The sequence below is a fragment of the Mastigoproctus giganteus genome, chromosome 3, assembly GCF_048544385.1.
Source record: "Mastigoproctus giganteus isolate SK-2022 chromosome 3, ASM4854438v1, whole genome shotgun sequence".
In the NCBI taxonomy this organism is placed as follows: Eukaryota; Metazoa; Arthropoda; class Arachnida; order Uropygi; family Thelyphonidae; genus Mastigoproctus; species Mastigoproctus giganteus.
In genome coordinates, this window is record NC_143577.1 from 207,232,302 (window position 1) to 207,249,346 (window position 17,045).

The following is a 17,045-nucleotide window of genomic DNA, read 5'->3' on the forward strand; positions in this document are numbered from 1 at the left end:
ATTGTGTTGGTTGACCTTTCCATTGGTGTGAAATATGGCCTCATCACTAAACACTACGCGATTAAAGATGTCATGTTCTTCTGTCAGTCGTTGCAGTTCACAACAAAATTGGAAATGCTTCTCTTTGTCATCTTCCTTTAACATATGCACCAACTGCAATTTATGTCTTCATAGAAAGTTTTTTACAAAGAATTTTCCATACTGTCGGGGCTGGCATTTGCAATTCACATGATGCTCTGTGCACTGATTTATTGGGGCTTCTTGTGAATGTCTCTCTCACTCATTCCCTATTATCAACAGTAACACTAGGCTGGCCACTGCTCTTTCCCAAACACAAGCAACCCGTGTTTACAAATTGCTTATGCCACTTGTAAATAGCCTTCCTGGTTGGTGGCTCTTTTCCATATGCACTTCGAAATTTCCTTTGAACATCTGTTGCACACTTGTCAAACAGTAGCACACAAAGTGTCTTCTCAGGACCCGAAGCCACCATCTTTCAACAAGGCTATGCGTGTGGTAGAGGTATGACAGGTAACACCAACTGGCAGTGAATGATGGAACTACATGCCTCGGCAGTAACAACTGGGAAACTTTCATGTTTCTCTTTCACATGGTATAAATAAGTAAATGGTATCTCTCTTACTCTATGTGCAATAAATTATTGAAAGTGTTCCCACCATTTAAAGACACCCTGTATGTTGTTAAACTAAACAGTTCATTATTACTTCAATTATTTATTTGTTGTTTCTTATGTTGATGGTTTTGGGATAATATACATTTGTAATTAGTAAAGTCTGCATCATGTAATCTGGTTGCCGGTCCCCACTGTATTCTTGTATTTTTTGTGCTTGATGTCTTTATTATTCAACCCATAGAGACAAGGATATATACCATCATCCCCAATTGTAGGGGGTGGTATACATTCTTCTCTGACACTTGTCTTAAGAGTAACCTTTGTGGTCAGTTGATCATTACAAAGAATCTATACATTTTTTCTACACAATTGATAATTTTATCTGGTAGGCTATAATATTTCATTAATTTCCAAATTTATTTTTGACCGATGTTGTCAAGCTAAGGGGGCATAAATTCAAATTAAGAAAAGACAGATGTAGAATAGATGTGCAGAAATTTGCCTTTAGCCAGTGGGTGGTTAATTGCTGGAACAAACTTCCATCTGTCCTTGTGGAAGTTGATAGGTTAAATAAATTTAAGGAGGAACTGGAGAGGCATTTGGAGGGAGTGGTGTGATTTTTTTTTTTGGCTGATGCTGCATAAGCTCATACACTTGCTTTCTTGCATCACATGCTGCTACTACTACTACTACTTTATTATTATTATTAGCCATATGGTGCAAGGAAGCCTGAGGCTTTTGCTGCACCATCCGAACAAAAAAAAAAAAAAAGAGTTATCCCTGAGAGAGAGAGAGAGAGAGAGAGAGAGAGAGAGAGAGAGAGAGAGAGAGAGAGAGAGAGAGAGAGAGAGAGTCAGAAATAGAATGGAATCACCAAGAAAGAGAAGAATGATGATATCCAGCTCAAGACCCTGGGTGTGCCAAGCCCATACTCACCAGATGTGAGCCCCTGGGGGTTTGTTGTTCCACTCTGTTTTCTGTTCAGTTATTCTGAGTGTTGCAGTTAGGTTGATGAAGTTTCTGAAACATTCTTGCTCCAGTCTTAATATTATATTTATTTCTTGCTTCATCCTTTTAGGTATTATCCTTGATAATACTTTTCCTACAATACTTAGAAGAATTATTCCCCTCCAATTTTTGCGTACAGTTTTGTCTCTTTGATATTTTAGAATTTATACTATGTTCCAATCCTGTGACCACCTTTCTTCCCTCTAAATATTATTCAGTAAAGGATGCAAAGTACTTGTGGTTAATTTTATATCCATTTTCAAGAGTTCTGCTAGTATATTATCAATTCCTGCTGGCTTTATTATAGTTTAACTTGTTTAGTGCACTTTGAATTTCCACCTTGTTTTTATCTTAAATTGCATTCAGGATTGTTCTGAATATCTAATGTTTTGAGGCTATTATTATTTAATATTTATGTAAAGTACTCAGTCCATCTGTCTTGTATCTCTTTCTTGTTTGTCTGGTTTTCCCCATTACTCTGTACTCTGTATATTTTCCTCCCAGATATTCTTTCTTCCTGATGATATTCTTGTTGATTCAAAGGCACCTTATGTCCTATATAACTGCAGCCTTTCCTTCCTTCTTTCTATATATCTCATCTAGGAAATCATCTCTGTCTTTCCGTTCTCTTTTCTTGACCTGTTTATCTTTATTCTTGTATGCATTCCTGAGTTTGTCATATGTGATTTTATTTTGTAAAAATTTCTTAATCTCCTTTCTTTTCTCTATTAGTTGAACTAATTTGAAGTCTAGTCTCTGTACTTTGCTTCTTCCCTAAAACTTTTTCAGCTACTTGTGTATATTTTTTTTAAAGATGGGTCTTTTATATTTATTTTCACTACCAGTCAAATTGATTGAATCAGATCTATTTTTTTTTTTTTATTTCTTTTGTAAACTGTTCTTTAATATTTTTAGCTTCCAGTTTTGCTAATTGGAGCTTCATTCTTGGATTTTTTGGTTTTAATTGCCAGGTATAATTTTTTTGTTTCTGTTAAAAGTATGTGGTACGTATATGCATCTACTCTTCTCCAGCAGGCACCTCTGTAGCCAGATGGGAAGGAGCAGCAGTGCGTAGCACACGCTTCTTGATTAGACCGGGGGTTCGAGCTCGTCACCACCAAATACGGAGGATGCGGAAAGGGAATGACCACCGCAATATGGCCTTAGTTGCTAATGCTCCTAAAAACCAAATAACAAACAAACTCTTCTCCAGCTTCTGATAACTCTTAAGGAGTATCTCCATAATCTGTTTGTCATATGGTTAATTTGATTTTCTGTTTTCTTGTCTGGTGATATCTATGTTTTCTTAGGTATTTCCTTGTCTGGTGATATCTATGTTTTCTTAGGTATTTCCTTGTGTGTGAATATTGTTCCTCCTATTACCAGCTCATTAAAGGCACAGGTCTTTAAACATTTTTCATTTTCATTCTCCTCTCCTGTTCCCTCTCTTCTCATTATCTTTCTCTGTCTTACTTACCTACTTTAGCATTCAACTCTCCCATGACAATTAATATATTTCTTATTTTTGTTTTATCTGTTACTCTTTGTAGCTTTTCATATAAAATCTTTTTCCTTTCAGTTTCTGCATTATTTGTTGTTTCATATACATTTATAGTTGTTATGCATCTATATCTAGTTTTAAATCTGGCATAGATTGTTTCGGATACTACATTCCTTTATTTCAGGACTTTTCTTACATCAGTACTTAGCATGGCTCTACTTCCTTACTATATTCATGACTCGTTTTGTTTCCAAAATAAATTATGAATTTTCCTGATGTAAATCTGATTTTACTATTTCCATCTTTTTTCGCTAATTCTTCTTTTTATTCTGCACTAATTATCTTTTCTTTCTTTCCCCCCATCTTTAATTTTTTAACTTTTTTTGCTAATTCCCAGAACATGTATTTTATATGTCCTCATTTGTTTTGCAATAAATGCAGCTTTACCCATTTTTGGGTAAAGCTGAAAAAAAATCCTGAAAATTACAACCTATAAAAATTCAAGTCTTCTTCTGTCTTCTCAACCTTCAACCCACAAACTTCTAATATAGATTTCTAATATCTTTTGTTTTTGGAGTTTTCTTTTAAAAAAAAAAAATAAAATTTTTTTAGAATAATTGTAATGCATCAGAGGTCATCTAATACACCAGAATATACAGTACTCCAGAGTGAGCACATTGATTTTTAAGTGAAATCAAAACAAAATATCAAATTAAAAAAAAAAAATTGGATATGGTCAAAATACTATCATGCAATAGTCTTAACCTTTCAACTATTATGTAATACCTGAAGATGTTTTTTTTTTTTTTTAGAAATGAAATCATATCCTTCCATATACTTTTCCCTACCAATATTCTCTAAATCACAACAGTATTTACAGCTTTTGTTTTGTTTGCAAATACTGTATCATGATTTACTAGTTATGAGAGGTTAATTGTTTATTTATTATGGAAGAAAGCATATCTTTTTTTTTTTTTTTTTTTTTGGAATTAGTTGGAGTCTACAAACATCACTCATTATATAGTTATGTAATATAACTGGATCAACAGCATTTTATAATTTGAGCCTTTTATACTCATGTATATTTTTCTGAAACTTGCCTTTTCTTCAAGGCAGTGATTTTGCTTGGAAAGGTGGTAAATTGAGGGAAGGGGTGTTATTATAGAAGATGAATGAAAAAACACATACAGCCAGAAATTTCAACTAACAATAAATGGGATAAATTATTTAAATCATTATAAAATCCATTTTTTGGAAGGTGAAATAAAAGTAAATTTATTTCAGTTAATCCTAAGATTTTTCAAGTTCACTGACCACTAGGATTTGATGATTAATTAATAATCTTCACTTAATATAAAATTGTATAGTGTATCAATAAAAGTTAGTTTTGAGACCATGGTCTGGATTTTAAAAATCTACTTTTCTTTTTTTTTTTTTTTTTTTCTGTTAAAAATCTTGAAGTTTTCTCAATTTCCAAAATATGAAAGTTTGGCAAGTCTGCATGTATGTACCTATGAATTAATATATTTATACATAAGCGAGCAATGCTATTTTCTAAATTGTTTTGTTTTTATCATTGTATCAATTGCAGAAAACCCTTTATACTGATGTGAAGGAAAATATGCTAGTAGGAAGACGGCCGAATGCCAAAGAAATAAATATCAAAACAATAAAATCATTAAGGGCATTCTTTAAGGGAATTTATAATGACTCTAGTGATATCAGGTTAAAGAAAATCTTTTCCAAAAACATCTGTCTGTTAAAGAAACTTAACAGAGAAAAAAAAATGTCTGCTAAAAGAAGAATAATACAGAAAACAGTGCAAAAACTTTTGAATGTTCAGAAAACTATAAATAAAAATTCAGATATTTCTTCCAAACATTTGAAGAAATGTGATGTGCTGCCTTGTAAGCCTCAAGGTAAGGTGAATATCATATTTTTAAGCATGCATTTAAGTGTGTCATGTTATTCCCTAATCCAGTTGATAAATTTGAAATATTTTACATAATTATACCAAAATCTGCTTTAACAAAATTATGAAACTTTGGAATGTTTGTGTTTGAATTTAGGTGGTTTTTTACCTGTTGGCTGTGACACCCTCTAGTAATAACAAACATAATGGTGCAGGGCATGACAGGTCCAGATGTGTACCTGCTGCAAAAAAGGTTTTTTTTTTTTTTTTTTTTTTTATTCTGCTTACAGTGTATAAATCGGTGCTGAATTAAGGTATGGGCTAGCAGGGCCTTTGCCTGGAGTGCCAAAAACAAGAACAATGAAGCAAAAAAAAAAAAAGTGTATCCTTAATAAATGGGGGCCAAAAAATCTCTCTACCTAGGGTACAGAAAAACCTTGGTCCGACCCTGTAATTAATACCTGACTATTTTACCTGTCAACTGTGACACCCTCATTAATAACAAATATGTGCAGGGTATGACTTCAGGTCCAGCTGTGTACCTGCTGTAAAAATTTTTTTTTAAAATTCTGCTTGCAGCATAACAATCGGTGCTGGATTAAGGTATGGGCTAGAGGGCCCTTGCCTGGGGTGCCAAAAACAGAAGAAAAATCTCTCTACCTGGGGTGCAGAAAAACCTTGGTCCGACCCTGTAACCAATATCTGACTATTTTACCTGTCAACTGTAACACCCCCCCCCTTAATAACAAACATGATGGTGCAGGGCATGATAGGTTCAGATGGACTTGCTGTTAAAAAAAGGTTTTTTTGAATCCTGCTTGCAATATAACCAATACCTGATTTTTACTAGAGGAACTGCAATACTTATTAAATTTAGTGTTTTTATTTTTCATAAAGAATTTGAAATTAAAAATTTTGTTTTTTACACTTCGTATATTCAATGAAACAACAAAACTTTTATTAATTCTGCTGGGAAAAATAACATGGGAAATATAAAATAAGCATGAAACTATTATTCACTCCCATTTTCAAGTTATAAAATACCGTTGAGGAAGCATGCAAAAATTCAAAAATGTGTGCACATTTCTGTTAACATGTTATTATTAGTAGTAGTGACAAATGATGAAAGAAAGCAAACTTATACAGCATCAACCAAAAAAAAAAAAAAAAAAAAAAAAAAAACCCCCAAAAAAAAACAATTTCCATTTTATCTGAACATTCCCTCTACCAGTTTATCTGGTTCTTTCTTGAATTTATTCAAACTAGCCACCTCCACAACACCAGATGGGAGTTTAATAAAATTTTATTTGAATTTATGTCCCTCATATGTGTGTGTGTGTGTGTGTGTGTGTGTGTGTGTGTGTGTGTGTGTGTGTGTGTGTGTGTGTGTGTGTGTGTGTGTGTGTAGTCTGAGCAGGAAGAAGTATTCCATCAGCATTATTTAATCTTTTCAAGGTCTTGAACACCTCAATTGAATCTGCTTGCCAGAGCCTAGTCTTCAGGTGCTACAATTTGCAAAACTAAAGCCATTTCAAAGCGGAAGAGCACCCTTTTACTCCCTCACCATTCTTGTTCCTCTTTTTTGCACACACATTCTAACAGATCACATCCTTTCTAAAATGAGGCTTCCATATCTGTATCAGTATGAATGATTATTTAATGCATGAATGATTATTCATGCATTAAAATTTTGCAGATAAAGTAACCATTGGGTGACAGTGATCACAATGTATTGATGTGGGAATTACTTAAAGATGTAACCACGATCAAGGCTAAAGGGAAGGGCTTTTGCTTTCGTAAAGGTGACTACAGAGGTCTCAGACGGTTTTTAAATTCTGTACGGTGGGATCAACTGGTGATGTTACCAATGTTGGGGAGCCTTCAGGGACTTAATTTTGGAGGCTACTAGGCTTTTCATTCCAACTAAGAAATACTGTTCAAGGTTTAGGCCTAAATGGATATCAGATGAATTAATGAGGCTAGTGGCAGAGAATAAGAATGTATGGGATGCATATAAATTATCAGGTGACACAGAAGCCTATGGCAGATATAAACTATTCTGTAATCAAGTCACAAAGGAGGTTAGGCAGGCGAAGGCAGATTATGAGAAATCTTTGGCAAAGGATGCAAAGAAAAACAGCTAAGAGTTCTTTACTTATGTAAACTCTAGAAGGAAATGGATGAATCAGATTGGACCACTTAACATAGATGGGTTGACTATTGATGATCATGCTCAGGTAGCTGATAAACTGAATGAGTATTTTGCATCTGCATTCACACATGAGGAGTTATTCAATGAGGGGAGTGCCAGAAGTCTATCAAACGCTAACAGGGAGCTAAGTGATTTTGTAGTAATTGAGAGCAAACAAAAATTGAACTATGGATGGCAGCACAGGCGCAGCGTTAGCAATTCGCCTAGTACTGTCACGTGATATACATATATTTAAATAACATTTAAAATAGTTGGAAACTGAATCTTTCATGATAAAAATAAAATAAAAAGGTACATCAAACATCAGAGGCAGCCAAAAGGCATCCATAGTTCAATTTTCGTCTATATAAACTGTTTAAGATTAATTCTGTCAGTAATGTGGCTTTGCACTGGAGTGCTCGTATCTGTTCTATTTTTAGCATCAGGACCACCGCTATTCAAATCCTCTGCATTGGCAGTTCGATCTATGGATTGGGTGGTGGACTGATATTCCAATCGACTTGCCTTTGCGGCGATTTTTCTAGCGATCGAAATGCAGCGATTCCCTGACCATTATTGGCCTTGTGATCCTCTGTTGAGATGGGGCATAATGGTCAGTCAATTTTTGGTTTAATTTTGTTTTATTTTACTGTAGTGGTCTAGATCTCTGTTGGTGATATTTCACATAAATTTGGACCTCGTGCCCATCAGGGAGGTGTGCCGTTAAATTTCTATTCTAATTGGATTTCAAAATTTAATGAATTATTATTTATTATTCTTATAATTAGATGTTCTAAATTATATTAGAGATTTTCTGCTGCAATATTTTTATTGTTGTTACCCCTCTCTTCCCTCCTTGTTTAGTTTGATTCTTAAGTTTAATTTTGACTTTTTTGCTCTTGTCTTGCCATACTGCTGGCATTATTTTATTTTTTATTTATTTATTTTTTTAGTCTCATTCTAATTTATTTGTATGGTTTTATATATATATATATATATATAGTATTATAAAATGTAAGAAAAAGGAAAGAGAAACAGTAAGTGTACCTGAATGTGCAAGGCAGCAAAAACAGGATACAAAAATATAAAGATAAAAATTAAAAATAACTAATAGAAATAATTAATAGAAAATACTAAAAGATGGAGAAGTTATTAACACAAGGTGCCAGGCCTAATAGAAGAAAAAAAGGGAAAAAGACCTGGGGGTAATTGTGCAGCCAAATATGGAGTTGGCTGAAAAAGAGAAGAGAATAATTGTGCAGGTAACTGGGGGTAATTGTGCAGCCAAATATAAATTTCGCTGAAAAAGGAAAGAGAAACAGTAAGTGTACCTGAATGCGAAAGGCAGCAAAAACAGGATACAAAAATATAAAGATAAGAATTAAAAATAATTAATAGAAAATACTAAAAGATGGAGAAGTTATTAACACAAGGTGCCAGGCCTAATAAAAGAAAAAATGAGAAAAAGAATATTAAGAACCTAAAAAAAAAAAAAATAAAATAAAAAAAAAAAAATAAAGTAGAATTATGTAGAATTAATGGCTGAATTAACAGGCCAATCATATGTACAAAAGATTAAAGGGAAGTATAAATTAATAAATGTAAAATAATAAATGTAGTGAGCATCAAAACGAGGGTGGTAAAAATGAGGGTGAAAAAAAAAAAAAATGATGGAAAATTGGTACATGGATCAGGTATTTCATCAGAGGACTACACCTGATCATGTACCAAAACACTGCGTTTCTATACAAACCCAAGTTGATGGAGGAACTATTAAAATATAACTGAAATATACAAAAAGGGGGTAGGGGAAATAAAAATAAAACATCCAAAAACATGAGTAAGGTAGCCCCAAAGCAGTGTGTGAAGTTAAAATAAAATAAAACAATTAAATTAAGTCAAATTAAAGTGTAAATGCATGTGGGTTAAAATGAAAAGTTTTGAAAAAATGTTTTTGAGAAAGGTGATTTTTATGTAAATTTATGTAACAGGCAATGGTATAGAAATAGGAAGTAATGCAGATTAAGGGAGGGAAAAAGGTAATAAAAATTAAAGAGGTGGAAATAGCAAGAATAAGAAAAAGTAAGAATGTCCGAATCACCTTCGTATTGCACTAATAGTTCAACGGAAGGAAGAAAGAAGAATAGAAAGTAAAAATATGCAAAGAGAAGGAAAAGAGTTTAAAGGATACTAGGCAAGCTAGGTGTGTAAATACCCAACCTCTTAGAGAGGGCCTTGGCTGTGAGAGTGTTAGTAGAAGTGGAAACTAATACCACTAGCCTGTAATATATTTTTTGAGTGCCGAATGCCAAAAATATAGCCAAAAACACAAAACAAATAGCCGAAAGGTGAATAAAAATAGTGAAAAGAAGAAAAATTAAATACCTTTAAAGTTATGCAACATCAAACTGGGCCAAAATGTAATATATAATAAAATAAATATTATAAAGAGAATATTTTGTGAACATAATTAATTAAAAATAGAATATAAACAGAGGGAGAACTATGACGACGGTGGAGTTGCTCAGTAGAAAAGAATGGAAGCTCTCTATAGTTAAAATGAAATGGAGAAAAATTCTGAAAGAAATGCGTACGATTATAAATAATTATTAATAATATTAATATAGAAAATAACTTGGAGAGTGAAAAGGCATGAATATCGTTCAAATAGAAGTCATATAATGCGATCACTTTCAAAGTAGTGAAAATATCACCATTCAAATCTACATCTATACGTTAACCCTAATCAAAATGGGACATGGCAAATCCGAATTTTTGTTTAATGAAATCAGATTTTTTTATAATAATAGTAGTAGTAGTAGTGGCATGTGATGCAAGAAAGCAAGGGAATGAGCTTATGCAGCATCAGCCAAAAAAAAATCACACCATTCCCTCCAAATGCCTGTCCAGTTCCTCCTTAAATTTATTTAACCTATCAACTTCCACGACAGATGGAAGTTTGTTCAAGCAATTAACCACCCGCTGGCTAAAGGCTAATTTCCGCACATCTATTCTACATCTATCTTTTCTTAATTTGAATTTATGCCCCCTTAGGTTCGTAATCTGAACGTGGAAGGTTTCCATCAGAATTCAACGTGCTCAACCTATTCAAGGCCTTATACACCTCAATCAGATCACCGCACAGATGCCTAGTCTCCAGCCACTGCAATTTGCAGTGGCTGGAGACTAGGCATCTAAGACTTTAAGAACTTAAGACTCTCTTGGTAAGAGAGGCTTAAGTTCTGCAGTTCCCCTCATTCATTCATTCATTCATTCAACTCTTCATTCCGCTCACCAATCTTGTTGCCCTTTTAACATTAATTTTAATTTTAACAATTAATGTTAAAATTTGATAAAAGAAGTAAAATTAAATTTACTTCTTTTATCAAATAACTCCAAATTATGATGAAGAGGGGGACTGTTTAAAGTAATATTTAAATCAAGGAAGTTTGCTTGTTGGTTACCCTTATTTTCTTTATTTAGGGTAAGTTCAGTAGGATATATAAATTTTGCAATATTTTCAAAATGAATATTCAAAACCATGATGTCATCAACATAACGAAATGCAAAAAAGTTAAGGTTTGGGTTATTGCGAATATAAAGATCTTCGTAGTAATGAAGAAATAAGTTAGAAACTATACTGTAAATTTACGAGCCCATGGGAACTCCTACAGATTGTCTATAAGTACATTTACCATCCTAAATGTAGTTGTTCAGAATGCATAGGTTGATATAGTTATTCCAAACAACCTCATCCACGGGTAGAATGTTCTTGTATTTAAAATATAAAATATTTTAAATACAAGATTAAAATATTTTATCAATTTAAAATATAATTGATTAAGCACAGTGATAATCAAATGATGTGGTAAAGAAGTAAATAAGTTAGCAAACTCATAAGTTTCCATACTGAAAATGTTGGTATTAGAATTAAAGATTTTAATGATGTTATGGTTATTATTGATGATCCAAGTGGATGGAATATTAATAAATATAGTGGTTAATATAATAATTTAAAGAATTGTTTACCTGGTAGATAACAGCCACTTTTTTTTGCCACTAGTAATGAATCTAAAGCCAACGGGATGTTTATGGAACTTGGATATCATATATAAGAAAGGTAAGGTGGAATTGTGAATTTTGGTATGTAATTTTTTTATGTAAAGCCATAAGTTTCTTGATGCTTGCATTAATGCCAAGATTACAGCATAAAAAGGTGGTACTATTGTCAACTTCCTTTTTGAGAGTGATATAGTAAAACTGCTTGCAAAAAATTGCAAAGTTGTTAGAAACTTTATCTACAGGGGTGATGATAAACTTTTGCTGTAAATCTAAGATGGCTTTTATAAGATTAGAATGCCTAACATGTGAATTATTATAAAGATTGTAAGTCTTAGAAACAGTTTTTTAATATCTTGGTATACAACATTTATCCAGTTATAGAATGCTTCATGGGGTATTGTATACTTGTAAGCCAACTTATTGCAAAAAATTTAAGATATTATGATATAAATCTTTATATATATATTATTTCAATAGGTAATTGTTATTTTTATGAAATTCTTATTTTTATAACAATTTCAGGTTCAACATTCATCACTGTTTCAGCTACGAGCTAGTCCTATTGGACTCAAAATTTGTAACTATAAAACTTTAGCTACCAACATAGGCAACTTGCAAATCTTTCATGTCACTGTAATAATTCCATATATGCTCCTTTTGTAGATCAACATCATGGACATATTATCACTGGCAATTTGGATATTGTCAATAACATCTCACTCAAGTCTCATGTAAAAAGGATTCAAATTTAGACCTACCCATAAAGCCTATTTAAATAATATATATATAAAGAATACATATACAAATACATATAAAGAATACATATATATATAAAGAATACATATATATATAAAGAATATATATACAAAAATATATATTTTTGTAGTAAGTTGGCTTACAAGTATACAATACCCCATGAAGCATTCTATAAATGGATAAATGTTGTATACCAAGATATTATAAAAATTGTTTCTAAGACTTACAATCTTTATAATAATTCACATATTAGGCATTCTAATCTTAAAAGCCATCTTAGATTTACAGCAAAAGTTTATCATCACCCCTGTAGATAAAGCTTCTAACAAGTTTGCAATTTTTTGCAAGCAGTTTTACTAAACCACTCTCAAAAAAGGAAGTTGACAATAGTACCACCTTTTTACGCTGTAATCTTGGCATTAATGGCTTTACATGGCTTTACATAAAAAATTACATACCAAAATTTGCAATTCCACCTTACCTTACCTTTCTTATATATGATAGCCAAGTTCCATAAACATCCCGTTGGCTTTAGATTTATTACTAGTGCCAGAAAAAAGTGGCTGTTATCTACCAAGTAAACAATTCTTTAAATTATTAACCACTATACAGTAAACCCCCGCTATTCATGGGGGTTACGTTCCTGAGAAATGTCGCAAATACTGAGTTATGGCTCCCATAGTAATAAAGGGGTTCTGTTCCAAAGTACGAAATATATAAGAAAAACTAGTCTAAAATTTTGTCTATGTATGTATTATATGTACCTTCATAATATGACTATGTACATAGTACATAGTGAAATGCAAGCAATATGGCATCGAAATGAAAATAAGAAACAATTTAATATTAAATGTAATATTTATTAGAAATTTCAAACAAATCTTTCAAACCAGCGCCTTTGCTAACTAAAAAACTTATCCCATCAGTGCTATCACCTGTTTCGCTAAAGTGTTGATAAAGGAGTTTTGCCTTTTCACGAAGATGAGTGAACTTAATGGAATTTTATTTTGAGTTCTGTCTTCTATCCACAGATTTAAAGCTTTTTCCATTTTTTCTAATTTAACATCACGAGTTACAGAGCAAATTTTTGAAGCAATTAGCACGTTTTCACGGACACTACGATGGATTTTTTCTTCCGATTTCTTGATTGATCGTACCATTGACTAATTGATTTTATAATATTTTTCCACTGAGGAGACACTTTCACCATTAGAAATTTTATCTAATAACTCAATTTTATTCGCTAATGTCATCACCTTCTTTGATCTTTTCACATTTCCCTTGTTATTCGTAGCCATATTTTTGTACGGGTTAGAAAGAACTTGTCCACAATAAAGTCACTTTCTTCTGTTAACACACTCGAAAAGTCTGTTATACACTGCAAAATGGTAGATTTATCACTTTTGTAAGCATATTAATTTATAAATTGATAAATTTATTCAATTTATAATTTATAATAAATTTATTCAATTTATAAGCATATAAATTAAAAGCAAACGACAAAACCTTCTGACAAGCGCATAACACATACTGAACAAGGATTAGCAAGAAACATCCATGCTTGCGATTTTGTCACCCCTCTCCCCCACCACCCACTGAGCGCTGTTTTGACCTGGAAAGATAATTTTAGCCATGCCCATGTTTTTTTATGGCGTAAAATTCACACGGCACTTTAAAATTCACATTTTTTTTAGGTTTCATTTTATATTAAATCAGCGACCACGAATACGCGAAACTGCAAATACAGATACCGCGAATAGTGGGGGTTTAATGTATTTATTAATATTCCATCCACTTGGATCATCAATAATAACCATAACATCATTGGCGCCTCCCTAGCCAGGTGGGAAGGAGCAGCAGTGCGTAGCACACGCTTCTTGATTAGACCGGGGTTCGAGCCCGTCACCACCAAATACGGAGGATGCGGAAAGGTCAGGGAATGACCACCGCATATCCTGGAGCAATATGGCCTTAGTTGCTAATGCTCCTAAAAACCAAAACAAACAAACAAATAACATCATTTAAAATCTTTAATTCTAATATCAACATTTTCAGTATCGAAACTTATGAGTTTGCTAACTTATTTACTTCTTTACCACATCATTTGATTATCACTGTGCTTAATCAATTATATTTTAAATACAAGAACGTTCTACTCGTGGATGAGGTTGTTTGGAATAACTATATTAACCTATGCATTCTGAATAACTACATTTACGATGGTAAATGTACTTATAGACAATCTGTAGGAGTTCCCATGGGCTTGTAAATTTCCAGTATAGTTTCTAACTTATTTCTTCATTACTACGAAGATCTTTATATTCGCAATAACCCGAACCTTAACTTTTTTGCATTTCGTTATGTTGATGACATCATGGTTTTGAATATTCATTTTGAAAATATTGCAAAATTTATATATCCTACTGAACTTACCCTAAATAAAGAAAATAAGGGTAACCAACAAGCAAACTTCCTTGATTTAAATATTACTTTAAACAGTCCCCCTCTTCATCATAATATGGAGTTATTTGATAAAAGAAGTAAATTTAATTTTAACATTATTTACTTAACTAACTGGAATTCTAATATTTCTATTAAAGTTCATAACACAAATCCGTCTTGCAAATCTAAGCAGCAATCAAACACTTTTCGTTAATGCTTCAAATGGCCTTTATACTAAATTCCACATTAATGATATTCCAATCAATTTTATAAATTATATTATAAAAAATCTATCTGATTTCATAGTAATGAAAGCAGATAGATTTTTAAACAAAAATTTGGATTCACCAGGTCCCATTTTGATTAGGGTTAACCTGATATTTGTACAGCTGTATAGATGTAGATTTGAATGGTGGTATTTCGACTACTTTGAAAGTGATCGCATTATATGACTTCTATTTGAACGATATTCATGCCTTTTCACTCTCTAAGTTATTTTCTATATTAATATTATTAATATTAATAATTATTTATAATCGTACGCATTTCTTTCAGAATTTCTCAATTTCATTTTAACTCTAGAGGATTTCCATTGTTCTTTTCTACTGAGCAACTCCACCGTCGTCATAGTTCTCCCTCTGTTTATATTCTATTTTTAATTAATCATGTTCACAAGATATTCTCTTTATAATATTTTCTTCATTATATATTACATTTTAGCCCAGTTTTATGTTGCATAACTTTAAAGGGTATTTAATTTTTTTTATTTTCACTATTTTTATTCACCTTTCGGTTATTTGTTTTTTTTTTTTTTTTTTTTTCGGCTATATTTTCGGCATTCGGCACTCAAAAATTTAAAACAGTAAAAAGATAAGCAATCAATAACAAAGAACATGGCACACAAATTGCAAGTAACACAATATGCGCAAGTGAGAACGGAGTAACGAGTTAAAAAGCTTTAAAAATCGGAATGAAGAGAAGATCTGAAAATTAATTTTTTTTATATGAGTCAAGATGTCATGGAAGTGTAAACACATTTCACCATAATAACCCACAGAATTCCAGCTGTCGGTATTATCGCAAATTCAGTAAGATTGAGTTTACTGTCCATTTATGATAGATTTCACTAACAGAAAAGCCCAATAAACAGGTGACTGCTAATTGTTTTTATTATTTTATGGTTGTGACCTCCTGAATTACGACCGAACCATGTGGTACCATCGGAGATAATCGTAGGGTAATCTCCAGTGCTGCAGTCTCCTGCCCCGATTAAACAGCATTATGTCCCAATTAAGCGAAGTAAACCCTGGCTATTTTCTCAATTGGTTTCCGTTTTTTTAAGATTTTCCCCAAATAAATGGCTGCCCCGATTAACCGATGGCCCAAATAACCGGAATTCATTGTATTTGGATCTTAGAAAGGCTTTTGATACTGTTGCACATGGAAGACTGCTGCACAAATTGGAGCAATGTGGCATTGGAGGCAAATTGCTGCTACGGATAAAGGGATGGTTGAGTGGGAGAAGACAGAGAGTGGTAATCAATGGACACTGCTCATTGTGGACTAATGTTATTAGTGGGGTCCCTCAGGGTTCAGTTTTGGGTCCATTGTTGTTTTCTGTATTTATAAATGATATTGATGATGGTATATCAAGCTTAATATCCAAGTTTGCAGACAATATGAAGGTTGGCAGGGTTGTTAAGGACACTAATGACAGTATGCTGCTGCAACAGGATCTAGAAAAGTTGAGCAGATGGGCTGAGAGGTGGCAAATGAAGTTTAACATTGACAAATGTAAAGTACTACATATGGGAAGCAGCTACCCCAGAGTGACGTATCAACTCTGTGGTACTACACTGACAGCGGTAGAGATCGAAAAGGACCTGGGGTAATTGTGCAGGCAGATATGAAGTTTTCGAGCAGTGTAGACGGTCTGCAAGAGTAGCTCATAGTGTCTTGTCAATGATATACAGGAATTTTTCTGGCAGGGATAAGGAAGTGATTATCCCCTTATATAAGGCAATGGTCAGGCCACACCTTGAGTACTGTATACAGGTCTGGAGGCCTCATTTTAAGAAGGATGAGTACAGAGAAGGGTTTAGTTTGGTTTTTTTTTTTTTTTTTTTTAGTAGCATTAGCAACTAAGGCCATATTGCTCCAGAGATATGCGGTGGGCACGGGCTCGAACCCCAGTCTAATAAAGAAGCGTGTGCTACGCACTGCTGCTCCTGCCCACCTGGATACGGAGTCGCCTACAGAGAAGGGCAGCAGGATTAGTGAATGGGACAAAGGATTGCTCTTACGAAGAAAGGCTTAAATTTTGAAAATTACAGTGTCTCAAGACTAGGCACCTGCAAGGTGATCTGATTGAGGTGTATAAAGCTTTGAATAGCTTGAGCATGCTCAATGCTGATGAAATCCTTCCTCTTGCTCAGAATAATCATTTGAGAGGGCATAAATTCAAATTGAGAAAAGACAGATGTAGGATAGATGTCCCAGCGGGTGGTTGGTTGGTGGAACAGACTTCAATCTTTTGTTG

The 17,045-nt window shown here is 33.1% G+C and overlaps 1 protein-coding gene across 1 annotated transcript in view; it reads left to right on the forward strand.

Moving 5' to 3' along the window:
• The window catches only part of LOC150088631 (uncharacterized), a 178,780-nt gene that overhangs the window by 98,396 nt on the left and 63,339 nt on the right, over nt 1-17,045 (forward strand). Inside the window, exon 10 of the mRNA XM_090370272.1 lies at nt 4,735-5,062. Coding sequence (XP_090226398.1) covers nt 4,735-5,062 — 328 coding nt within the window. The remainder of the gene's footprint in view (nt 1-4,734; nt 5,063-17,045) is intronic.